The 26,557-nt window shown below is 41.3% G+C and overlaps 2 protein-coding genes across 2 annotated transcripts in view; one reads left to right on the forward strand and one right to left on the reverse strand.

Moving 5' to 3' along the window:
* zyg11 (zyg-11 family member, cell cycle regulator) overlaps positions 1-1,083 on the reverse strand; it is a 50,878-nt gene extending 49,795 nt beyond the window's left edge. Inside the window, exon 1 of the mRNA XM_072273730.1 lies at positions 627-1,083. Within this exon, the coding sequence (XP_072129831.1) occupies positions 627-629 (3 nt within the window). The 5' untranslated portion in view covers positions 630-1,083. The remainder of the gene's footprint in view (positions 1-626) is intronic.
* Positions 1,035-7,129, forward strand: coa7 (cytochrome c oxidase assembly factor 7). Its single transcript, XM_072273732.1, has 3 exons — positions 1,035-1,396; positions 4,977-5,117; positions 6,606-7,129. Exons 1-3 carry the CDS (start codon positions 1,291-1,293, stop codon positions 7,052-7,054), a joined length of 696 nt encoding a protein of 231 aa, XP_072129833.1. The 5' UTR covers positions 1,035-1,290; the 3' UTR covers positions 7,055-7,129.
* The last annotated feature ends 19,428 nt before the right edge of the window (positions 7,130-26,557 follow it).

The following is a 26,557-nucleotide window of genomic DNA, read 5'->3' on the forward strand; positions in this document are numbered from 1 at the left end:
ACTATGAAGCAGATGATAATCGTCGTCTCTATCCTACATTGAGAATGGTAAGAAAGAAACTGCTCTGTTCAATCCAGCCATTTGTTACAAACAGCATTCACGCCACAAATCGAGCGTTCCATCAAAGTTACAGATACAGCATCCTTTAACTACAAAACATGGCAACATTTAACAAGTCGAGACGAAACTGAGAGCCCTCAACAAGACCAGCTGCCCAAATCTAGATACCTACTGATGCAGCCGATCAAAAAATCTGCGGCAATAAAAACATTTTAACGGAATTAACTTCCCAATTATAAGCAATTAGCCCATTCTTTCATTGAGCTCTGAAGTCAATGCAGTTAATATATTACTTTGAACCATCATAAAGAAGTGGATCTAAAGGAGATTATTAGTCACATAATCACACGGGGAAAATGTGTTATATCACTAATTGGCCGAAGTAGTGACTAAAGTAACGCACTGGCCTTAGGTCACCAAATTGCATCGATGAACGACTGACTGCAGCCATACGCAAATGAAGGAGGCCGGTGGGGGTTGACGCCCAGCACGGCCCGGCCCGGGGCCCCGGTGTCTCGCGAACGCCCGCGACGGTTTGGGCTTAAACCGACACAACGTTCTCTTACCATCGCGGCGGGTGGCGGGCGGCGGGCGGCGGCCGGCGGGCTGCGGCCGGCGGGCTAACGGAGCTTCCGAGCCAACGCAAGCAAAAACATGACCGGCAAACAAACAAGGGCAAGGACCTGGTCACACAAGGAAAGATGCCTGACAGAACCAGACCACTCTGCAGCTTAAGAACATTAAATGACTTCTTCCTTCGAATGCAAAAGGGTTTTTGTTCATCTCAACCACATTCCGTGTAAATAACTCCGGTGATCTACCACCCAGAAACAATTTCCGGGGTGACAGACCAAACCGGTCCCAGCGACATTTAGCCCGGCCCACCCGGTCCTTCGTTCCCATTGGTTACACCCCGCACCGCCGCGTTCCGCCATTGGCCGTTTCCGCCTCTTCCTGCCCCCTCCTTTGTTTACCACTAACGTCAATCAAACTCGCTGCCGGCCTTGCGGCGTCCCCGCTCGGCGCGGGGGGTGGTGGTGAACACCGGCGGAGTGGTGACCCGCGTTTCCGCTCTCCCTGCCCTGCCCTGCCCTGCATGCTGATCAGGGTACAGGAAGTGCGGGCGGGGCGGTTGCGAACGTGGTTGCTCCACGTTAGAGGTCAGAAAGGCGGCGCCGGTATTTCTCGTTTCGGGACTCGGCGCTGTCCCGAAGCTTCTCCGCGGTGGCGATGTCGGGTCTTGTTAATTTCCAGGATGAAACAGAAGTGAAGGAGTACCTGGACAACCTGGGCATCGAATATAGTTACCAGTGCCGCAAGGAGAAGGACCCGGAAGGTAGAAGTCTTTGTAAATTCAACATACGCACGATGGTGCTGCGGGGTGGGGGGGGGGGGCAGTATATCATCCCCATTCCTAATCACTTCCAAGTAGTGAGTGGAAAGCCCGCAGCCCACTTCGATTGATGTAATTCTTGTGGTAGAAATTTGCAGATTGATAGGGAGATGTGGAGTACTGACCAGTCGCTAAAGGCGGCACTGGCGTGTATGTCCATGCCCGTGTGGTGTGTGATTTTGATTTGTGAGGTGTGACTTCTGCATCTGCTCTTCCAGGTAGTGGATCCTACCTTTGTAGATGGTAGTACGTTTGGCTGGTGGTGCAGGTGTGTTTTGTATGCACTATAGATCATTACCATGAAGGTGGAAGTAATTCTCAGAGTGGTGGATGGGACGCTGGTCAAAAAGGTCGCTTTGAAGTTTTAAGAAGTGGGGGCTGTGGTCATCTAGGTAAGTTTGGAGTATTCCATTGTACTCCTGCTGTATCCCTTGTAGATGGTATAAATATTTACAAGAAACAGGAACAGTCATCCAGTGCAACTTGTAGCCTGCTTTGGTAGCCATAGGGTATATACCTGACCCTAAGTTTCTTGCTAATAGTAATCCCTATATAGTTGCCCAGTTCAGCTGTCAAAGGGAGATTGGTCAACTCCTTTAATATAGTTATAACCTAACACTTGAGTGGTATGTCATTAGTTTGTGTCTCAGTACCATTCAGGTTTTGCTGCAGGGACTTATTTGTTACCCGAAGAATTGTGAAGGTTATTGCAAAACATAGTTGAAGATGATTTGTCTATTTGCCCTGAGGAGTCCCACTGGGCTATCCTGGGGCTGAGATGAATGGTATCTATCAATCATAATTATCCCTATTTTGTGCTAAATTGGCAGCATTCACAATGTACAACTTTCTATTTAATTCTCACTGATTTAATTTTACTGAAGCTCCATGAATGCAGCAGTGATGTCAAGGTCAATTCCTTTCATTGCAGGTGATCCTTTGTCTGTTTGGAATAAGGCTATGTTGAATTCTGGTCCTGGTTGGTATCAAGGAGTAGATTGTTCATGAACTAGTGACTTACTGCTGATTAAGAGTGTTTTGCATGGTTGAATGTATAACCAGCTCGATTACATTTAAGACTACAGTGACATAGCAGTGGTACCCTTATTGAGTTCATCTGGAGCTTGTGTGCAGTTTTGGTCTTCTGAGAAGTCCATTTCAGGAATTAGTCCAATTACCAGACTAATTCCTGAAATGGCAAGACTGATGAGAGATCGAATAAAGTATTCACTAACTCACTGGTGTATGAAAGAATGGGAGGAGACCTGATAGAAACACAAGCCTTTAAACAGCACTAGACAAATTAAATAAAAGGAAGATGTTACCAATGGCTGGAGAGTTCACAGCCAGTGGTCACAGATTTGGGTTCAGAGTTACACCATTTAGAACTGAGATCAAAGGATTTCTTCACCCAGAGAATGGTGAACCTGTGGAATTCTCTTCCTTGAAGGTGGGTAGTCTGTCACCTCATATGTTGAAGGAAGTAGATGTGTTCCTTAGTGCTTAAAAAATGAGTATTCAATACCTTTGAAATAATATTAAAAATGTCTTTCCAAAAAGTTTCCAAAGTAGGACAGGACCAAAACATATGAGTTAAGGAAGCTATCTCCCCATGACCTCTATCACAAAGAGGGTTAATATGAGAATAAAAATGAGCTAATTTATCTTTAGACATATGTGCTCTATGAACAACTTTAAATTGAATTAGAGAATGTTTGGAACAGATAGAGGAAGTTTTGACTAGTTGTAAAATATACGCCCAGTCATCCGCCGAAATAATAAAGCCCAATTCCTTTTCCCAATCTGACCTAATCTTACCAAATGGAGCTTTCCTAAGTTTCATGATAGTATTATAAATAATAGCCGTTACACCTTTCTGACACGGGTTAAGAGTTTCTCCCCATCCTATTACCGCTATCTTTGGATTACCTAAAATTTCCACTAATCTTTCCCCTTCAGCCCGTAGAATGATTGTATTTCTTACTTTAATGGCGAAAAGATGTATTTTACAATATTGGAAGGAGATTAATGCCTCAACTACATTCTTTTGGTTTTCTCGGACGATACTATGTTTAAATTTGGAGAAAATTAGAAGTAATCTTTATGATACTTCAGTTAAATTTGAACAGACTTGGAGACCTTTTATTCAACATTTTCATTTAATGTAATTTTTTTTTCTCTTTGCCCATATTTACATTCCCTTCTTGCTTTTTTAACTGTTTTTAATGGAGATCGGGTTTGAGGACGTGATTGTTTTAAATTGTTTAAGTCTACTTGTTACCTAGTTAGCCCATCGCTTTGCTTTGCTTTTTAGATTAGTTGCACGGTGGAGGGGTTTTTTGGGGGGGGGTCCTTCTCTTTACTGATATGTATGGAAAATTAGTATACTATTATATTACCTTGTTATTTTATATCTAAACTGCACTGTTTGTACTAACTTTTTTTGTGTATTAATATCTCTTGCAAATTTATATTGCAACAGTATATTAGTGTCTACATGGTTTACTTTTTGTGTACTAATTTAATAAAAAGATTTAAAAAGAAAGAAAAAATGAGTATTGTGCAGCAAATATGGGAACAGGGTAATTGAAATGGATGATTGACCACAATTGGCTCGGAGACCAGATCCAAAGGGCTGAATGGCCTATTCCTTTTTTTTACTTTCTCAAAACTCCAGTGGCTTGGGTTTGATCTTGACTTTTAAGAGCAGTCAGTGGAGTTTGTAAGTTTCCCCTCTGACCAGGTAGGGTTAGGGTTTCTCATGTTGCCTTCCCCATCTTGGTTGGTAAATGATTTGGAATCTGTAAATTGGCCCTGGCACAGGTGATTTATTAAGAAATCATGATTCAGCAGATAGGCATTTGGTATTACAGAGAAATGTGAGATAAAGGAATTGATCAGGTTGCTGCAAGAACCAACATAGACTCTAAGTTCACAGCTTCTATATAAGAGAACAAATGTGATTTCTGTGGACATGACTTGCCTGGGATCTTTTCAGTACTATCAAGCAGATACCAGTAGCTGTTCTGGAATGACTTAGGCAGAGATTGGAGGCTGATCACATGTATTCAAAACTTTGTTGTGACATTGAATTACCTTTGTGATATCCACATGTGTACAAAGGTTTGCGTGGGGAGGGTTCAGAAATCAAAGATGGAAAACGGAAATACTGTAGATAGTTGCAGGCCAGTTGCCACCTGATTTAATTTCACGTTTCTGGGTAATGTGACAGAAGCCAGTTCATAGAACGGTGCGAGCAGAGGACTTGCTCTGGACTGGAACATTGAGTGTTCAATGCGATTTTGTAGGTTAATCAAACTTTTGAGGTTGGCCTCGAGTGTTCTTTGATGTGTCACTAAAATCAATCTATGTCTTCACTGTATTTTATTACGCCAGTCATTTTCTTTCTTGGTTTCAGATTCGTTTAATAGCTGAAACACTGATTGGGCAGCTAAGCTATACTATGTGGATAATCACCTAGTTAGATGTCAGATAAATTATCTTAACGTTTCCTTCTTGGCAGGATGTCAACGGCTTGCTGATTATTTGGAAGGAATTAAGAAGAATTATGAGGCAGCTGCTAAGATATTGAAGCATAATTGCGAGGAAAACAATCATGGAGAAAGCTGCTATAAGCTTGGTTCTTACTATGTGACTGGAAAAGGTACAAGTTATCTTCTGGCCTTTTGAAATATGTTTGATTACACTCTTTGCTAACAGAGTCAATGTTGACAGGTCTCTAATAACTGACGAGATTTCCAAGAGATCTAAAAGAGCTGATGAGGTAGTTCGTGTTAGTCATTGGAAATTAAATGCTGATGTTATGGGTGGGAGGCTGTTGTATGGAGCTGAAGGCTAGGTGCATTGGTAACCTGGTGTACTTCCATTTGAGCAGGTTCCTGGTTTTTGTACAATCCGGAGGGTTAGACTGCACTAATGGAGTTTAACTACAGACTTTACCTACAGTAACACAAGAACCAAGTAGAACATTCTCTGAACATATCTATAACATCAAATACCAAGTCACTAAGCTGATTTGATATGGGTAGCATTAAATAGCATTGCAAAAATAATCAAACTTGAACCTACACTGGCCATTCTTTTCAGTTTCTGAAATAATGCCCCTTACTTCCAAACAACTGTACCTTTTAAATAGCCATCTGAACCAACTTCTTACAACTGAAAAATCTCCAATCTGACATAAATTCACAGTTAATAGTCTGATATAGTACAGCAATGTCACATACTTTTCGAAAAATCTTGTCCAATTTGCTTGCAGTACTTAGTATTTTAGTTAAATCCATAGATCTAACAATGTAGACCAAAAAAAAAGCTAATTGAAGTGAGTTATTAATTAAACCCATCGAATATTGAAAGCAACACAGACAAAAAATGCTGGTGAACGCAGCAGGCTAGGCAGCATCTATAGGAAGAGGTACAGTCGACGTTTCGGGCCGAGGCTCTTCATCAGGTCTAACTGAAAGAAGAGATCTCTTCTTTCAGTTAGTCCTGACGAAGGGTCTTGGCCCAAAACGTCGACTGTACTTCTTCCTATAGATGCTGCCTGGCCTGCTGCGTTCACCAGCATTTTTTGTCTGTGTTGCTTGAATTTCCAGCATCTGCAGATTTCCTCGTGTTTGCAAATATTGAAAGGCCTAGATATGTAGAGTGGAGGTGGAGATGATTTTCCAGGAGTCCAGAAGCAGAGGGCAGAGCCTCAGAATACAAGGACATCCCTTTAGAGCAGCGATAAGGAGGGATTTCTTTAGCCAGAGAATAGTGAGTCTGTGGAATTCAATGCCACAGATGGCTCTGGAGGCAAATCATTGATAGGTTGATTGGTTCTTGATTAGAAAGGGTGTCAAAGGTTATGGGAAGATGGCAGGAGAATGGGGTTGAGAGGGAAAATAAATCATCCATGATCAAAAGGTGGAACAGACTCAATGGGCCAAATGGCCTCTTGTTGTCTTATGGTCTTCTGGGTAGGTTAATATGTCCCAGATCACATTGATAAAGATTGTGACTTAGTAACTGTGCAGAGGTACCAGTTGAAGCATTACTAATGTTTTCTGTTCATAGAGGAATGCATTGATAAGCAATTGAAGAGGATTGTTTTTGACATAACTAAATCTTTGATTATGTTTTTAAACAGGTGGATTACAACAAAATCTGAAGGCTGCATATGAATACTTTGTTAAATCATGTGAAAAAGGTGGTAAGAAGTCAGTAGATGCCTGTCATAATGCTGCTTTATTGGCGCATGATGGACGAATATTTGATAATAAACCAGATTCTGTGAAAGCCAGGGATTACTATACAAGGGCCTGCAGTGGGAACTTTGCAGCTAGCTGTTTTAATTTAAGTACTTTGTATATCCAGGGAGCTCCAGGTGTTACCAAGGATATGGCCCAGGCCCTGAAATACTCTCTTAAAGCATGTGATCTGGGTCACATCTGGGCTTGTGCAAACACCAGTCGAATGTACAAATTAGGAGAGGGTACAACCAAAGACAATGAAAAGGCAGAACTTTTCAAAAACAGAGCACAGGATTTGCATAGGGAGCAAAAGGAATTCTCGCATCAGTTAAGGTTTGGACAATGATTTTAAATTCTTGTGTAAACTTGTTTTTTTTTAAAAAAAAAACTTTACTGGAACACATTTCTTGAAATAAAAAAAATGTGAATGAGAAAAGCAGAATTGGACTTATCTGTGATGTATTCCTCTAGAACTTTCTGGCATTATTCACTCCTGAAGAGTGGAGGTCTGTTTGGGTATAAAACTAAAACTGGACCAAAAGCTGAGTGTTTTTTGATGGCCTGACGTAGAGTCCTGGGGAGTGTGGTCGGAGAGCTGGGCAGTTGAGGAAAGGGCTGTTCCAGGCTCAGTTCACTGCTCCTCCACTTCAGCAGCTTTCAATGAGTGTTACCTTTGGGTCATGGAGGATTACCCAGGGAACTCTCCCTTCACTTTTCTGCCTCGGTGCTTGAAGCTCCATACTCAGGATTTGATATACATAACAATATCCACCAACAAATCCCGATTTCGAAGGATTATGATATTTGAAGCCTCAGATTTGCTGCAAGGTATGCTCTGCTCAGTCTTCCATTAGGGCCCTCCTTACATCTGGTGAGCTAAGATGTTGACACCACTGAGCACCATGCCCAGGGGTTTGTTTAAAGAGATAGCTTTCCTGAGGCTTGATTTTTTTTTAAATGGACAATTTAGATATGCAACTTTTTAAACTTTATTTTTTGAAGGAAACAAACCCTTAGGGGAGCTAATTCTTGGGTTTTTCTTTCCCACCTCCCCACATCATGCTCCTAGGGGCAGCTGTTCATGATCCCAAACCCCCACTTTAATGCTCCTGCCTCCAGGTTCTAAACGCACTGCTACCCCTTCCTTCGACCTTGGTCTCCTTCAATCCTCCCCGGACGACAGAGTTAGTAGTGGACAGGCCTTTGAATGCTTTGGTCTTCAAAGGCTGTGTTAATTGCTCATTAAGCTTTGCAACCAAACTCTTGCTGCAGCAGTACCAAGAGATTAACATTTGTTTTGGCTTCTTTAATCTCCACTTGCAGAAATCATGGGATATCTCCTCTTTACATACCTGCTATGTAGCTTCAATCTTAAGTGCAGTTCCAATAATTACAGGAAACTGCTCCATCCCTTCAGTCTGTACCTTGGAAAGGTGTTAGAACTATCACGTAATCAATATTATTTTTATCCTGATGGCCTGTGCCTAACTAAAGGGAGGATGGACCTTCTCATAGTCAGATCTGGTCCTACCTATTGAATAGAAAGGAATTGGAATATACAGACTTTACCTTAATAAACCGTGGGTGGTTTCTCAGTCTATAGTTGCTTTGGTTACCCTGAAATCCCATTTCAAAGATTTCCTTCCTTCGACGACCAGTTTTCCGACTGTTAAATTTGCTGATAAAGCTGGCACTGTTCAGGTACTGTAGTGCTTGGCCTGTTGGTGTTCTCATGGAAAGAAAGAAAGCATTGCAAGTTTATCATGATGCTGCTGGAACTTGTAATCAGAGAAGGATATATGAAAGGTGCTGCTGTTAAAACATACATTCAGCAGGCACTTTATTAGTACACCTCGTTAATGCAAATATCTAATCAGCCAATCATGTGGCAGCAGCTCAATGCATAAAAGCATGCAGACATGGTCAAGGGGTTCACTTGCTGTCCAGGCCAAATACCAGAATAGGGGGAAAAGATTATGATCCAAGTATCTTTGACAGTGGAATAGAACAGGGACAGGTCCTTTGGCCAAGCCAAGCAAATTAGTAAACTTAATTTCTTCTGCCTGCTCAACATTAACAGCCTAATTATTTTCCTCACATTTGTGTAACTACCTAAACATCTATTGAAAGTCCCTAAAGTGTATGCCTCTACCACTGACTCAGGCAGCACATTCCAGGCACCTGCACTTTGTGTTTTAAAAAAAAACATACAGTACAGCCCCTCCTTATTGCATTATATACAACATTGATAGCTTTGTGGCAAAGTTTGCGGATGATACAGAAATGGGTGGAGGGGCAGGTAGTTTTGAGGAAGTACAGAGGCTACAAAGAGACTTAGATTAGGGGAATGGGCAAAGTATTGGCAGATGGAATACAGTGTCGGGAAATGTATAGTCATGCACTTTGGTAGAAGAAATGAAAGGGTAGGCTTTTCTCTAAGTGGAGAGAAAATGAGGTGCAAAGGGACTTGGGAGTTCTTGTGCAGGATTCCCTAATGGTTAATTTGCAGGTTGAGTCAGTGGTGAGGAAGGCAAATGCGATGTTAGTATTCATTTCAAGAGGACTAAAGTATAAAAGCAAGGCTGTAATGTTGAGGCTTTATAAAGCAATGGTGAGACCTGTCTTGGAATATTGTGAGCAGTTTTGGGCCCCCTATCTAAAAAAAGGACGTACTTACATTGGAGAGGGTTCAAAGGAGGCTCATGAAAATGATTCTGGGATTGAAAGGCTTGTCATATGAGGAGCATTTGATCCCTATCAGCCTCTACTCACTGGAATTCAGAAGAATGAGGGGTGAAACTTACCGAATGGTGAAAAGCCTTGATAGAGTGCATGTGAAGAGGATCATTCATATGGCGGGGGAGTCTAAGACCAGAGGACACAGCCTCAGAATAGCGGGGTATCCTTTTAGAACAGATGAGGAGGAATTTCTTTAGCCAGAAAGTGGTGAATATGTGGAATTCATTGCCACAGAAGAATGTGGAGGCCAAGTTTTTGGGTATAATTAAGGCAGAGGTCGATAGATACTTGATTAGTCAGGACATGATTAGGTAGGAGATTGGGGCATAGAGGAAAAATGGATCAGCCATGATGAAATGGCGGGGCAGAGTCCATGGGCCAAATAGCCGAATTCTGTTCTTATATCTTACAGTCTTGTCTCGTTGGACTGTTGACATACTGATTTAAGAAGCTCTCTTGGATGAGCCTTACAAATTCTGCCCCATCTGAACCTCTTGCAGTGAGAAGGTCCCAGTTTATATTAGAGAAGTTGTAGTCCCTGACAACAAAAAAACCATTGTCTTTACACCTTTCTTTCGTCTGTCTGCGCATCTGTTTCTCAATGCTTCAGTGGCTATGGGAAGAGTGGTTATAGTGCAATCCCATCACAGTGATTGCACCCTTCCTATTATTGAGGTCTACCCATACAGACTCTGTGGACAAGCCCACCATTTTGTCCCAAGTGCAGCTGTGAAATTGACCCTGATTAGTGGTGTAACTCCCCCACCTCTTAAACCTCCCTCTCTATCTTTCTTAAAAGATCAAAAACCTGGGACATTAAGCACCCATTCCTGTCCCACTCAACCAAATCCCTGTAATGACCACCACATTGTAGTTCCACGTACTGATCCATGCTCCAAATTCATTCCCTTTACCCATAATACTCCTCACATTAAAATACACACACTTTGAACTATCCGTATCAACCTATCTATTACTGTACTTTGCTCCTGTCTGTTTTTACTGACCCTGACATCCATCTTCTTTTCCATCCCTACATTCTGCAATCTGCTGCTCTGGTTCCCATCCCTCCACCAGTAGTTTAAACCTACTGAGCCACAGTTAATCATGCTTTTATTCAGGGTTTGGAATTACAACTTCACCACTTTTTTTAGAAATACTACTTCAAACAAAACCAAGCATTTACTTTGCATTGCATGGCAACATGTTATCTCATTCAACCGATGAAATTCTCCCATATTCTAAACAATATTATGATCTTGTATCTGAACAGTACCTGCTTAAGTTACGGCTTCAGTTCAGACTTTGAAGCTCCAGCTAACATTTCATATCACTTGCTGTTTATACTAAGTCATATGAAGCATGTGCAAGAAAATTGCTGTCTGCTGACTACATGACCTCACAATACCTGATCAGCAAATATTTAACTATTTATGCCATCCTTTCAATGTGTTGTATTTTGAGAAAATATACAAATTTTGTGGCGGTTTTAACCAAACGTGGGTAAAAACTGAAAAGTTCTAAATATTGGAAACAGAAACTGTTATCTTTTACTTTTATTCACGTGATGACAAGTTGCAACAACAGTCCAACAAGTCAAATGGTGTGGAATAGGGATACCTGGGGCAAAACAAAACCAGAAAGATCAGGGATAGCAATAGAATCTAAATGGCCAAGGGGATGATGGTACAAGGAAAATTAAAGTGGCCATGTGGTGAGTAAAGAATCAATGATTTTGAAGAACTTCTCAGGTTTTTGTAGTGAAGATGAATAGTGAAGTCAATTTTTTATATTAAAAAATTGGAAGGTGTCACAAAAAACTGGGTCAATTGTTTAAGAAAAATAACCAGATGGCTTAAGTCGCAAAAATAAATTGAAGTGCTTTTATTTACCTCAAAACGACAAAAACTGGGGGGAAAGCCTATCTATATATATAGCCACTCTCAGACTAAACACCAAAGAAAACTAACCCCAAAGCCTTGGTAACCTGAGGCTTATAACTGCTAAGCCCCGCCCCCAGACTAACCAAAAGCTAATTAACTCAATTATCCAATTAAAGATGGTATCCTCCACCATCAGCACACCTGTGCAGGTTGCTGCTGCCTCTATCTGAGACAGCTCTATGCAGCAGCTCTGTTTCAGACCCAGTCACTATTACTGCTGGGGATGAGTGTTTTACTGAGTGCACCATGTGCTGTCCATAGTTAGTGATGGGCCTTCGTCACATTACCACCCTCCTCTCCTGCAGTGGCAATGTTTGGCAGTCTTGACAGGAAGTCCGCTGTGATGTTCTCCGTGCCTGCTTTGTGCCGCACACAGAACCTGAAAGGTTGAAGTTCCAGGTACCACCTCGTCACCCTGGCATTCCGGTCCTTTATTGTCTGGATCCAGGTCAGGGCTCTGTGGTCTGTCTGGAGGTCAAACTCCCTCCCAAGAAGGTAGTACCTGAGGCTGTCCAACGCCCACTTGATTGCCAGACACTCCTTCTCGATTGTGGAGTACCGGGTTTCACGGGGCAGAAGTTCCCTGCTGAGATATAACACAGGACGTTCCTCACCTGGCTCCCCCTGAGCCAGTACTCCCCCGATGCCTACACCTGAGGCATCCACCTGCACCAGGAAGCGGTGTTCAAAGTCAGGACTCTGCAACACAGGGGAAGAGCATAATTTCTCCCTCAGGCCCTGGAAAGCACTTTCACACTCCTCACTCCATTCCACAGGATTACAGGCCAACTTGCAGGTGAGGTTGGTCAATGGGGCTGCCAGCGTTGAAAAGTGAGGGATGAACCGTCGGTACCAGCCCACTAGGCCAAGAAAAGACTGGACCTGGGTCTTGGTACGGGGCCTGGGGCTGTTCAGAATGGCCTCAACTTTATCCACCTGAGGCCGGACTTCACTTCTCCCCAACTGATACCCCAGGTACCGGGTTTCCTGCCTGGCCCACTCACATTTCTGCAGGTTGAGTGTAAGTCCTGCCGCATTGATTGCACCTAGGACTCGATGAAAGTGCTCCAGATGTTCCTCCCAGGTCAGGCTAAAAATGACCACATCATCCAAATAGGTGGCACTGCAGTCCTCACAAACTTGCAGCACTCTGTCCATAAGCCTCTGGAAAGTGGCTGGGGCACCATGTAAGCCAAAGGGCATCACCGTGAACTGAAAGAGGCCTAGAGGGGTCCTGAATGCAGTGAGGGGCCAGGACTGGCTCTCCAGGGGGACCTGCCAATACCCCTTGCAGAGGTCCAAGGTGGTGATGTAGTTGGCTCTCCCAATCCTCTCCAGCAGGTCCTCAATCCAGGGCATTGGGTAGGCATGGAAAAATGAGATGGCATTCAGTTTCCTAAAGTCAATGCAAATGCAAAGAGTTCCATCCTTCTTCAGTACAATGACAATAGGGCTACTCCACTCACTTTCAGACGGTTCGATGACTCCAAGCTCCAACATCAAGCAGACCTCCTCCTTCAATGCCTTTACCAGACGTTCTGGTACTCGGTAGCATGCCTGCCGTACTGGACTCTGACCTGGTTTGACTCGGATAGCACGCTGCAACACATCTGTATGGCCTGGTTTCTGTGTGAACAATTGAGGGAAGATGTCGAATATGACTTGCAGTTCAACTGGCTTCTTACCATCTAGGTGAGAGAGATCCACCTTGGCAGGCTGTTTCCAGGCCTCCACTACACCTTCAGAGTCATCTTCCTCAATCACCCGGCGTGCCAGTAGTGAGGGGATGGAAGGAGGGCTGCTTCTTTCCTCCCAGGCTTTCAAGAGGTTCACATGGTAAGTTTGCTTTTGTTTCCCCTTCTCTGGATGCAGCATCTCATATGTTGTAGGCCCCATCCTCCTTATAACCTCAAAAGGTCCCTGCCACTTGGCCAGCAGCTTGCTGGATAAGGATGGCAGGAGCAACAAGACCTTTTGACCTGGTTTGAACTCACGTTGGCATGCCTGCTGGTCTTACCACTGCTTCTGAGTCTTCTGGGCCTCCAGGAGGTTGAGTCTGGCCTCCTCTTGGTACTGCTCCAACTGGTCCCTCATCTGGAGGACATATTATACAATATCTTGCCCCTCTACAGGATTAGCTGCCACCTTCTCCTCCCAGTTCTGTTTCAGCAGATCCAGGGGCCCCTGGACTGGCCAACCATAGAGCAGCTCAAAAGGGGAGAATCCGGTAGATGCCTGAGGCACTTCCCTGTAGGCAAAGAGCAGAAAGGGTAACCACTTATCCCAATCCTTCTCTGTATCAGATTCAAACTTTCTGAGCATCCTCTTGAGTGTTTCGTTAAACCTCTCCACCAGGCCATCTGTCTCTGGGTGATATGGAGATGTCCTGATAGCGGTTATGCCCAACTCCTTATGCAGCTGGCTCATCAGGTGAGATGTAAAGTTGGTTCCCCCGTCGGTCAGGATTTCCTCCGGGATGCCTACACGAGAAAAGAGCTGGACAAGAGCACTGATCAGTTTTGGAGTGGTTACCGACTGGAGAGGAAAAGCTTCAGGGAATCGTGTGGCATAATGTGGCAAATATGGCATCGTGTGGCAAAGAAGAAGCATACAAATTAGCCAGAAAAAGTGGCTCACCTGAGGACTGGGAGAAATTCAGAGTTCAGCAGAGGAGGACAAAGGGCTTAATTAGGAAGGGGAAAAAAGATTATGAGAGAAAACTGGCAGGGAACATAAAAACTGACTGTAAAAGCGTTTATAGATATGTAAAAAGGAAAAGACTGGTAAAGACAAATGTAGGTCCCCTACAGACAGAAACAGGTGAATTGATTATGGGGAGCAAGGACATGGCAGACCAATTGAATAATTACTTTGGTTCTGTCTTCACTAAGGAGGACATAAATAATCTTCCAGAAATAGTAGGGGACAGAGGGTCCAGTGAGATGGAGGAACTGAGCGAAATACATGTTAGTAGGGAAGTGGTGTTAGGTAAATTGAAGGGATTAAAGGCAGATAAATCCCCAGGGCCAGATGGTCTGCATCCCAGAGTGCTTAAGGAAGTAGCCCAAGAAATAGTGGATGCATCAGTGATAATTTTTCAAAACTCGTTAGATTCTGGACTAGTTCCTGAGGATTGGAGGGTGGCTAATGTAACCCCACTTTTTAAAAAAGGAGGGAGAGAGAAACCGGGGAATTATAGACCGGTTAGCCTAACGTCGGTGGTGGGGAAACTGCTGGAGTCAGTTATCAAAGATGTGATAACAGCACATTTGGAAAGCGCTGAAATTATCGGACAAAGTCAGCATGGATTTGTGAAAGGAAAATCATGTCTGACGAATCTCATAGAATTTTTTGAGGATGTAACTAGTAGAGTGGATAGGGGAGAACCAGTGGATGTGGTATATTTGGATTTTCAAAAGGCTTTTGACAAGGTCCCACACAGGAGATTAGTGTGCAAACTTAAAGGACATGGTATGGGGGGGTAAGGTATTGATGTGGATAAAGAATTGGTTAGCAGACAGGAAGCAAAGAGTGGGAATAAACGGGACCTTTTCAGAATGGCAGGCAGTGACTAGTGGGGTACCACAAGGCTCAGTGCTGGGACCCCAGTTGTTTACAATATATATTAATGACTTGGATGAGGGAATTAAATGCAGCATCTCCAAGTTTGTAGATGACATGAAGCTGGGCGGCAGTGTTAGCTGTGAGGAGGATGCAAGGTGACTTGGATAGGTTGGGTGAGTGGGCAAATTCATGGCAGATGCAATTTAATGTGGATAAATGTGTTATCCACTTTGGTGGCAAAAATAGGAAAACAGATTATTATCTGAATGGTGGCCAATTAGGAAAAGAGGAGGTGCAACGAGACCTGGGTGTCATTATACACCAGTCATTGAAAGTGGGCATGCAGGTACAGCAGGCGGTGAAAAAGGCGAATGGTATGCTGGCATTTATAGCAAGAGGATTCGAGTACAGGAGCAGGGAGGTACTACTGCAGTTGTACAAAGCCTTGGTGAGACCACACCTGGAGTATTGTGTGCAGTTTTGGTCCCCTAATCTGAGGAAAGACATCCTTGCCATAGAGGGAGTACAAAGAAGGTTCACCAGATTGATTCCTGGGATGGCAGGACTTTCATATGAAGAAAGATTAGATGATCTAGGCTTATACTCGTTGGAATTTAGAAGATTGAGGGGGGATCTGATTGAAACGTATAAAATCCTAAAGGGATTGGACAGGCTAGATGCAGGAAGATTGTTCCCGATGTTGGGGAAGTCCAGAACGAGGGGTCGCAGTTTGAGGATAAGGGGGAAGCCTTTTAGGACCGAGATTAGGAAAAACTTCTTCAGACAGAGAGTGGTGAATCTGTGGAATTCTCTGCCACAGGAAACAGTTGAGGCCAGTTCATTGGCTATATTTAAGAGGGAGTTAGATATGGCCCTTGTGGCTACGGGGATCAGGGGGTATGGAGGGAAGGCTGGTGCAGGGTTCTGAGTTGGATGATCAGCCATGATCATAATAAATGGCGGTGCAGGCATGAAGGACCGAATGGCCTACTCCTGCACCTATTTTCTATGTTTCTGTGTTTCTATGTTTAATCACATACAACAAAAATGTACTGATATCCTGCTGAGCTTTTTTCCAGGGGCCCCACAACGTCCATTGCAATCCGCTTAAATGGGGTGGTAATCACTGGCATGGATTGGAGGGGTGCTTGGTCTGATTTACGGGCAGCACTGGTTTTTTGACATTCTGGGCACGTTTTGCAATATGTTTGCGCATCAGTGTACACTGAAGGCCAAAAAACAAGACGAGAGGCCAGCCTGAGATATGTCTTATGGTGACCCAAGTGTCCTGCCCAGGGAATAGTATGTGCAAGGTGTAGTACAAGGGACCTGCAACTACTTGGCACCACTAACCTCCTGTTGCCTGGCTCCTCTCCCTGATAAAGGATGCCGTTGTGAAGGACATACACTGAACCACCTACCTGGGCAGTGTAATTAGCAGAGGTTAAGACCTTGGTTAACAGAGAATTTAACAAAGGATCAGACTGTTGTAACATGGTGATGTTTTCTGGCACTTCCCATTTAACATCTGACACCGCATTTTCAGGCATTTCACAAGATAAAGGTGCACCAGCATGTTTCTCTAACCGCCGTTGCCAACATGCTTTCTAGGCCCTTTGGTTCCAGCATTGCACAGACTACACACAAGTCTGGCAAAGGTTGTATCCCAGACTGAGCTTAGGTTTTTGCCTGGGACCATGTCATGACAAAACAAGAGACATGCATTTTCGGTTCTGACACAGGTTCACGAGCATTACAGAGACTTTTACCCCTGCTTAGGAGATCATACAGAACAGGCAAATCCCACCACTACCACCATATGACACAAAAAACTGTGGGTCAACACCAAAGAAAACTAACCCCAAAGCCTGTCTGTCTGTATCTTGTTTTACGGCGGTTAGCATCCAGCTTAATGGTGCATTACCACCACCCTCTGCTCCAGAATGTGCACTAGACATACATTCTAAATCCCTTCACCCAATCGCACGCGCGCACACACATATTATATATATATACACAAACCTACACTTCACCCTCCCATCTTTGACCATCCTAGTATCCTATTCCTGTTTATTCGTCATATTCTATAAAAAAAACCCCTGTACCCCTTAAAAACGCTAAAAATACCCAGACTTGTGCTCTCTCACCCATGCCCAGCAACCCTTTTAATGTGAATTCCTGCATCCCCAACTCCCTTAATTTATTTCTCATCATCTCTCTCTGTATCCCATACTTCCTGCAACACAAAACTACATGTTCTACTGACTCCTCTTCCTGACATTCCTCACACAATCCTGTCTGGTGTTTCCCTATCATTTTCAATGTTTTGTTTAATGCACAATGCCCCAGCCTTAACCTAGTCCACACAATTTCCTCTCTTCTGTTTCCATTACCTACCCTAGTAACTGCAACACTCTTTTGTATTTGATATAAATGCCTCCCTTTCCCCTCCCTGTCCCATCTTTCTTGCCACATTCGGTTGACTTTTTCCCAGATTACACACTTAACCTCTGCTTTACTGATACTAATGTGCATTTCCACCTTTTCTTTCTTTAACGCCCTCTTTGCCAACTCATCCACCCTCTCATTCCCCTTCACTCCGACATGTGCTGGAACCCATAGAAATTTTACCTGACCTCCCTGATTTGCAATTCTTGTAACTAACTGAAGGACTTCATAAAGTACATCTTGCCGACTGTTTGTGTGAAAAGACCTTAAACTTGCTAGAACTGAGGATGAATGCTTTGGCTTGTCTGGCTTTCTGCACCCATTGCAACGCAACCAACACTGCCAGCATCTCCACTGTAAACACTCTTAACTTATTAGATGTTCTTCTGCTGATTCCAATTTCTTTTGCTGGTATTTCCACCCCAAACCCTGTCACTCCTGTTTCAAGTTCCTTCACACCATCCGTATAAATGTGAGTATAATCACTATACTTTTCCATCAACCCCAAAGCCTTGGTAACCTGAGGCTTATAACTGCTAAGCCCCTCCCCCAGACCAACCAAAAGCTAATTAACTCAATTATCCAATTAAAGATGGTATCCTCCACCATCAGCACACCTGTGCAGGTTGCTGCTGCCTCTATATGAGACAGCTCTATGCAGGAGCTCTGTTTCAGACCCAATGACTATTACTGCTGGGGATGAGTGTTTTACTGAGTGCGCCATGTGCTGTCTGTAGTTAGTGATGGGCCTTCGTCACAGAAGGTCAGTTTTTTGTTTGATAAACTAGAAAAATGAAAAACATCTGTTCAACATTGTATGGATTGTGAAGGACAGGATTCCGCCTGGAGACAGAAAAATTCCCATAATAAGGGAGGTTCAAATCAAAGATGGCTTCCTTAAACAGTTTTTTATAATTGGAAGATAACACTTGGAAAACAGATTGCTGACATATCTCTGCCATGGAATGTGAAAAGATACCATGTTATGCATAGAAACAATAGATAAATGAAACATCTTTTTCTCGTAGTCACTGGCTACATACAGTCTGTCACCTAATTTAATATTTATTCTAGATCACTGGTGATTCATAAAATCAAACAGGTATCATTCACCCTGTTATCGAGGCCATGCCTTTTTCTTGCTGCTATAAGGCTGGAGGTACGGAAACTTCAGGGCCCATAGCAGCAGATGCAGGAAGAGTTGTTACCCTACAATAAATCAGGTTCCTGACTCTTTAAAACTCATGTTCTCAGTATTTTTTTAAAATTTGCACAGTTTGTCTTCTTTTGCATGTTGGTCGTTTACAGTCTGTTTTTGTAAAATTTTATTGCATTTATTTTTTCCTGCAAGAAAATGAATCTCAAGGTAACATATTAATTTGATAAGTTTACTTTGAACAATTGATTCATTTTGCATATGCGAGCTCTGAGAAAACTAGCCAACTATTTCGTTTTAATAGTTCTTCTAAGTGTCAATTTTTTTTTCAGTTGAGTGTTGCTATTGAATTTGATTCCATTATCATTTCAGGTGGTTTAAAGAATTTAATGCAATTTTTAATAAAAGAAAATTCCCTGCTCAGGTTTTTTTTTGTCAAAGTCTATGTGCTCTCTCAGCAGGAAGAATTTCTCTATCAATGCTGCTCATAATTTTATGTATTAAATCTTTCCTTAACCTTGTCCATAAAAACAATCTGTGGAAAAGATGTCTTATGTTTAGATATTTAATACAGGAGAAGATCTTTTCATCTTGAAATAATGACACTAAATTCATTACACACATGTAGATTATATTAATAATTTTCACAAACCTAATTTCACCTCCACATTCCTCATCTTTATTTCCAACCAAAATATAACAGTCCGAGTTATAATTTACATAATTTCACCTTAATTTCTTTCTTTCTTTTTAAATCTTTTTATTGAATAAGTATACAAAAAGGTAAGCCATATAAGCACTAATACACTGTTAGAATATAATAAAATTACAGGAGATATTAATACAAAAAAAATGATACAAACAATGTAATTTAAACATAACATACTAAGGTAACATAATAGTATACTAATTTTTATATATATATATATATATCAATAGAGAAAAGGAAAAAAAAACCCCAAAAAAACCACCGTGCAACTAACTAAAAGCAAAGCAAAGCAATGGGCTAACTTGGAACCAAGCAGAGTTAAAAAACTTAAAATCACGTCCTCAATCCTGACCTCCATTAAAAACAGTAAAAAAAACAAGAAGGGTATATAAATATGGAGCAAAAAAAGAGAAGAAAAAAAAAATTACATTAAATGAAAATATTGAATAAAAGATCTCCAGGTCTGTTCAAATTTAAGTGAGGAATCGTAAAGATTGCTTCTAATTTTCTCCAAATTCAAGCATAATATCGTCTGAGAAAACCAAAAAAAGGTAGTTGGAGCATTAAGCTCTTTCCAATGTTGTAAGATACATCTTTTCGCCATTAAAGTAAGAAATGCAATCATTCTACGGGCTGAAGGAGAAAGATTACTGGAAATTTTAGGTAGTCCAAAGATAGCAGTAATAGGGTGAGGAGAGATATCTATATTCAATACCTTGGAGATAATATTAAAAATGTCTCTCCAAAAAGTTTCCAGGGTAGGACAAGACCAAAACATATGAGTTAAAGAGGCTATCTGACCCGGACATCTATTACAAAAAGGATTAATATGAGAATAAAAGCGAGCTAATTTATCTTTGGACATATGTGCTCTATGAACAACTTTAAATTGAATTAGGGAATGTTTAGCACAGATAGAGGAAATATTGACTAATTGTAAAATCTGCCCCCAGTCATCCACAGAAATGATAGACCCCAATTCCTGTTCCCAATCTACCCTAATCTTATCAAATGGAGCTTTCCTAAGTTTCATAATAATATTATAAATCATAGCCGATGCACTTTTCTGACATGGATTAAGGTTAATTATAGTATCTAAAATGTATGTAGGAGGAAGCATTGGAAAAGAAGAAAGTATAGTACTTAGGAAATTTCTAACTTGTAGATATCTAAAAAAGTGTATTCTTGATAAATTATATCTATTAGATAATTGTTCAAAAGACATAAGAGAACCATCTAAAAATAAATCCAAAAACCGTGAAATACCCTTAGTCTTCCAAATTTGAAAAGCACGATCCGTAAAAGAGGGAGGAAAAAATATGTTACCTAAAATAGGAATCGCTAGCCCAAATTGGTTAAGATCAAAACATTTTCTGAATTGAAACCAAATACATAAGGTATATTTAACTATCAGGTTAGATACCTGTTTGAGGCGTTTCAAATCAAAAGGAAGGGAGGAACCTAAAATAGAGCCAAGTGTATAGCCCTGAACAGATTGTAATTCCAATGCTACCCATTTAGGAATGGATAGTATATCCTGGTCAAGTAACCAAAATTTCATATGTCGAATATTAATTGCCCAATAATAGAATCTAAAGTTAGGTAATGCTAAACCTCCATCTCTCTTAGCTTTCTGTAAATGTATTTTACCCAGTCTCGGGTTTTTATTTTGCCAAATAAATGAAGAAATTTTTGAGTCAACTTTATCAAAAAAAGATTTTGGAACAAAGATTGGTAATGCCTGAAATATATATAGAAATTTTGGCAAAAAAAAACATCTTAACTGCATTAATACGACCAATCAAAGTTAAATATAAAGGAAACCATTTAGATGAAAGTTGAATAATATGGTCAATTAAGGGTAAAAAGTTAATCTTAAATAAATCTTTGTATTTACAAGTAATTTTAATCCCAAGATATGAAAAATAATTATTAATCAATTTAAATGGAAAGTTATGATATAAGGGAAGTTGTTTATTAATCGGGAAAAATTCACTCTTACTAAGATTTAATTTATAACCTGAAAAGAGACTAAATTGTGCTAATAGCTCTAAAACAGCAGGGATGGATTTTTGAGGATTAGAAATATATAAAAGTAAGTCATCAGCATAGAGTGATATTTTATGGGACTTTAAGCCCCGAGTTATCCCAGTAATATTTGGAGATTCTCGAATGGCAATTGCAAGAGGTTCTAATACAATATCAAATAATAAAGGACTAAGAGGACAACCTTGTCGAGTACCTCAAAAAAGAGGGAAAAAAGGTGAGCTTAGAGAGTTGGTACGGACCGAGGCCACAGGAGAATGATATAACAGTTTGATCCAGGATATAAATTTCGAGCTAAAATTAAACATTTCAAGCACCTTAAATAAGTAAGGCCATTCTACTCTGTCAAAAGCTTTCTCAGCATTTAAAGAGATAACACACTCAGGAACATTTTGTGAGGGGGTATAAACAATATTTAACAGTGTGCGAATGTTATAAAAAGAGTAATGACCTTTAATAAAACCCGTTTGGTCTTCCGAGATAATAAAAGGAAGTACTTTTTCTAATCTGTTTGCTAATAACTTAGAAAAAAATCACCTTAATTTCTTGTGTGTCTATATTTAGGCTGATGGTCTGGGACTTGTAGCTTTGTCCCTTCTGGATTCCCCTACTGTCCTCCCCCCAGTCCTGGCCTTTCTGCTTCAATCTTAGGTACTTTGGCCTCATTCCCACCCTAAATTGTATGGAATCCATAAAAGTTTTCAGCAAATGGATGACAACAGAACACATCTCTGGGCCTGAATGGATGTCTGTGAATTTGTAACAGTCCTACGTCAGTTTGGATTCCATCTCCAGCTCTCTGCAATACCTAACACACCACATCTCTTGATCTTTCATAGAAAGGTCTGGTGCATGCTTCATCTTTTCAGGAACACTGGGCAGCTTGACAGCTTCCAGATGGGCAGGTGCCTCTAGATCTTAAGTACTCCCATAAACTTGCTTTTTACTCAGGGGAATTAGTACAGAGGTCCAGCTTCATGGGTCAGGCTTATGAAAGCCTCCCTACTTTTGGAGTCAATCTTGCTGGGTTTGAAGGTTCTTGAATAAGCTTGCTGATACCCAAACACTGCAACCTACAACCTGATTCTCAAAGCCCAGAACTCTGCAGAAACGCCCCCTCTGGTCACTTCAAGTGCCTCAGCAGATGTTCAGCAGCCTTCCAACTCCTACATACCATTGGACAAATCTCATAGGAAGAAACACTAGGTCAATTAGCTCAGAACCTGCACACGCAGGATGATTTCAAAAAAATATTAAATGAGGAATTACATTACTACAGTTACCTGATATCATCCACAAGTAAGTTTTAGGCTTCTAACATTAGCAGTACAGCACAGATACAGGCCCTTCAGCCCAATGAATCCATGCCGATCATGGTGCCCACCCCGTTAGTTCCAATTTCTTGCATTCAGCCCATACTCCTCCTTAGTCTCGCCCTCCATGTAACTATGCAAGTGCTTCTTAAGTGAGACTGTTGTACATACCTCAACCACTTCTGGCACTCATTCCATATACTCACCACTCTCTGCATGAAAAAGTTGCCCCTCAGGTCCCTTTTAAATCTTCCCCCTCTCACCCTGTATCTACACTATACCCCTTAAGTTCTGGATCCCCGGAGAAAAGACTATTAGCATCCACCCCATCATTCCCTCTCATAATTTTAAGCTGTTCTATAAGAGCATCCCATGTTCTCCTACATTCCAAGGAATAAAGACCTAGCTTGCCAAACCTTTCCCTATAAGTGAGTCCCTCAAGTTCTGGGAACATCCTAGTACAGTAAATCTGTTCTGCACTCTTTCCAGTTTAACATCATCTTTCCTATAATAGCGACAAAAACTGCACACAGTACTCCATGAACAACCTCACCAACAACTTGTGCAACGGCAACGTAATGTCAAACCTCTGTACTCAGTGCATGACAACTGAAGGCTGTTGTGTATTTAATATTTCCGTAATATTGTAAATATATCGTTGGATTAAGCATTCTTTGTAGATTACATAATTCATTACCGTTATATGTAAAAGTACCTGAATGGTATATGCCATTATGCCACCATGTCATGAGTACATGCCTCACTAAAACACGCATCTTTCAATTAGTTTTATATTTTGGAGTTATGTTGGTGATGAGGAAGTACTAAATAAACCAGAGTCCGCTACCTACCTGTTAAAACACAGTGGGTCATTCAAGTTCAGTAAAAGGCAGAAAACAGATGAATTCACAGGTTCATAAACAGCGAGTACCAGGTGATGATAATCAATTAAAAAAAGAGAGCAGAAATGGCTGGCTGCATCCAAAAGATAGCTGTAGATTACACAAAAAGAATAGCTGGCTGATGTCTACTGAGTGAATTGAGCAGTATTTTAAAGCAAATTAAATAGCCAATGAGAGCTGGGTACCAGTTTTGCTGCGTGTAATAGGTGGAAAAGCATACAATTTGCTCAGAGGTTTGATTCCTCCAACCAAACCAGCTGAAATGAGACTTGCTGATATCATGAAAGTAATGCAGGAATATTTAGAACCAAAACCATTGTTGATAGCAGAACACATTAGGTTTCATAAGTGAAATTAAAAGGAAGGGAAGTCCATTTCAGCAGACATGGCAGAATTGAAGAGATTGTCTGAGCATTGTCAGTTCAGTTTTGGGCTTAATGATATACTGAAAGGTAGTTTATTTTGTGGAATTTTTCTTTTAAAAAAAGATCAAAAACAGCTCCTAACTAAAGCAGAACTCACATTTAAAAGAGCAGGTGAAATCACTCTATCAATGGAAACAGCAGACTGAGACACAATTGAGTTGCACTCAGGAATGAAACTAAGCTAGAACAAACTTGCAACATCTAAACAGAAACCTGCCTGGCGAAACAAATTGTATTACAGTTGTGGCAGGGGCTCACATACACTACACTAATGCAGGATTAATGGCAAAATTTGCAGAACATGCCATAAAGAAGGGCACATACAAAGAGCATGTTGAGCAGACAAAACTAAATGGACTGCGCAGGGAAGAGAAAAAGATAAAATGTCAAGTTGCAGTTTCATAAAGAGCACTAATCTGCATGCTGTTAATGCAAAATCTGATAATGATGAGAATGACACAGGACTGAGTAACCTAGAGAGTTACAACATGAAAACTAACAAGAGACAAGCAATGTGGCTTACACCAGAAGTGAACAGCAAATTAATTAAAATGGAATTGGACACTGGCTCGACTGTTTCAGTCATTCTACAAAATGAGTCTGAATGGCATTTCAAAGTAACCGAACTGGAGCCTGCAGATATCCAACTAAGAACTTACAGTGGAAAAAAGGTAACTCCTGTGGCAATAACATTCGTAACGGTGAAATGCAATAACCAACGAGCCACATTGACCATGTGGTAAAAACACTAGGGCCAACATTTGGGGATGTGATTGGCTGAGACAACTACAACTTGATCCCTGCAGTGTCAACTGAAAGTGAATTAGGAAAGGTACTGGATGATGCCACAGCAGTGTTCAGGTATGGCATTGGAAAAGTCAAACATATCAAAGGTAAAATAGTGTTAAATGAAAAAGCCAGTTCAGTTCCTTATACAATCTACAATAAAGTCGTCAGTGAGTTAGATCACATGGAGGCTGAAGGAATTCTTTCGCAGGTTGAGTGGAGCCTATGGGCATTGCCAGTGATCCCAGTAGCCAAGATGGGTCTGCCAGGATCTGTGGTGATTTAAAGGTCACCATCAAACCAGTACTGAAAGTAGATCAATATCCTCTACCCAGGATAGTGGATATTTTGCAAAGCTTTCTGGAGGGAAACTCTTCCACAAAGTATACTTAGCTGAAGCCTACCTACGGATGGAAGAAGAAGAGTCCAAAGTGTTTCTCATCATAAAAAAAACTCAAAGGGATTTATCGCTATAATAGGCTTATTTTTAGAGTAGCATCTGCACCTGCACTCTGACAGCAACCTATGGACCAGGTGTTGCAAGGATGTCCAGGCTCTCAGTGTTACTTAGATGTCATCATTGTTACCAGTAAGGACGCAAGGAACAGCCCCAAAAATCTCAAGACCGTTTTAAAAAGATTAGAAGATTATGGGCTCAGAGCACAACACAACACGTGTGAGCTCTTTAAACCAAACATCACTTACTGTATGTCACACCATTGACACACAAGGATTACACAAGTCATCAAGGCATGGTCAAAATGAAAACATTGGCTTGAAGCTTTGTCTGGTGGCCTGGGATAGATCAGATCAAGCAGCTTGTCATGCACGGTTCGGGACGTCAACACATCCAGAAGATGCCAAGACCAGCGCCTCTCCATCCCTGGGAGTGACCCTGTCTCCCTTGTCAGGAAAGACATTATCCCACAAGAGTAAGAAATCCTCCACAGCGATTAAGTCTTTAGGTCTGAATGGGACACTTTAAGATTTACTATGCTGTAGATGTCTTTATAGTAGTTGCATTACATAGAATACCATATATATTTGTGTGTATTTAATATTTCAGTAATATTGTAAATGTATTGTTTGATTAAGTATTCCTTGTTGATTATATAATTCATTACAGGGTTATATGAATAGCATACCACAACATAAGCGTGCGCCTTGATTTAAGTAAAAAGAAAAACACCCATCTCCCAGCTCCTTTGTTTTTCTTTAAATTAATTTTTACGTTTTGGATTACAAAATAACAAAGGCCAGTGTGCTAAGCACCCTTTTCACCACCCTATCCACCTGTGACTCTGCTTTCAATAAACTTCACTTGTATGCTCAGCCCCTCTTTGCCACCACACTCCCTAGTGCCCTACCATTCACAGTGAGCGCTACACTTGTTTGACTTTTTAAGATGCATCAATTCACACCTATCTGTATTGAAATCCATTTGCCTGACATCCCTTGGCCCATGTTCTTAACTGATCAAGTAACCTGCGATAACCTTCTTCACTCTTAACGAGGCTTCCTAATTTTATGTCATCTGCACACTTACTGATCTAGCCTGATGCATTCATATCCAAATCATTGATATAAATAACAAATAACTGTAGTCACAACTCCGTCCCCTGCACACATCACGAGTCCACCAGCGTCCATTCCATGAAACATATCCCCTAATCTCCAGCTCCTATGTCTGATGATGGAATCTGCCGGTACATGCAGCTCTGATTTTATTGACTGCAATAGCCTGGCCTCCAAAAGCATATGAAGGTGAGGATGCAAATTGGAATCAAATTTCATGCCTAAATAATTCAAAAAACTAGC

Source organism: Mobula birostris, chromosome 12, assembly GCF_030028105.1.
Source record: "Mobula birostris isolate sMobBir1 chromosome 12, sMobBir1.hap1, whole genome shotgun sequence".
Lineage (NCBI taxonomy): Eukaryota > Metazoa > Chordata > Chondrichthyes > Myliobatiformes > Myliobatidae > Mobula > Mobula birostris.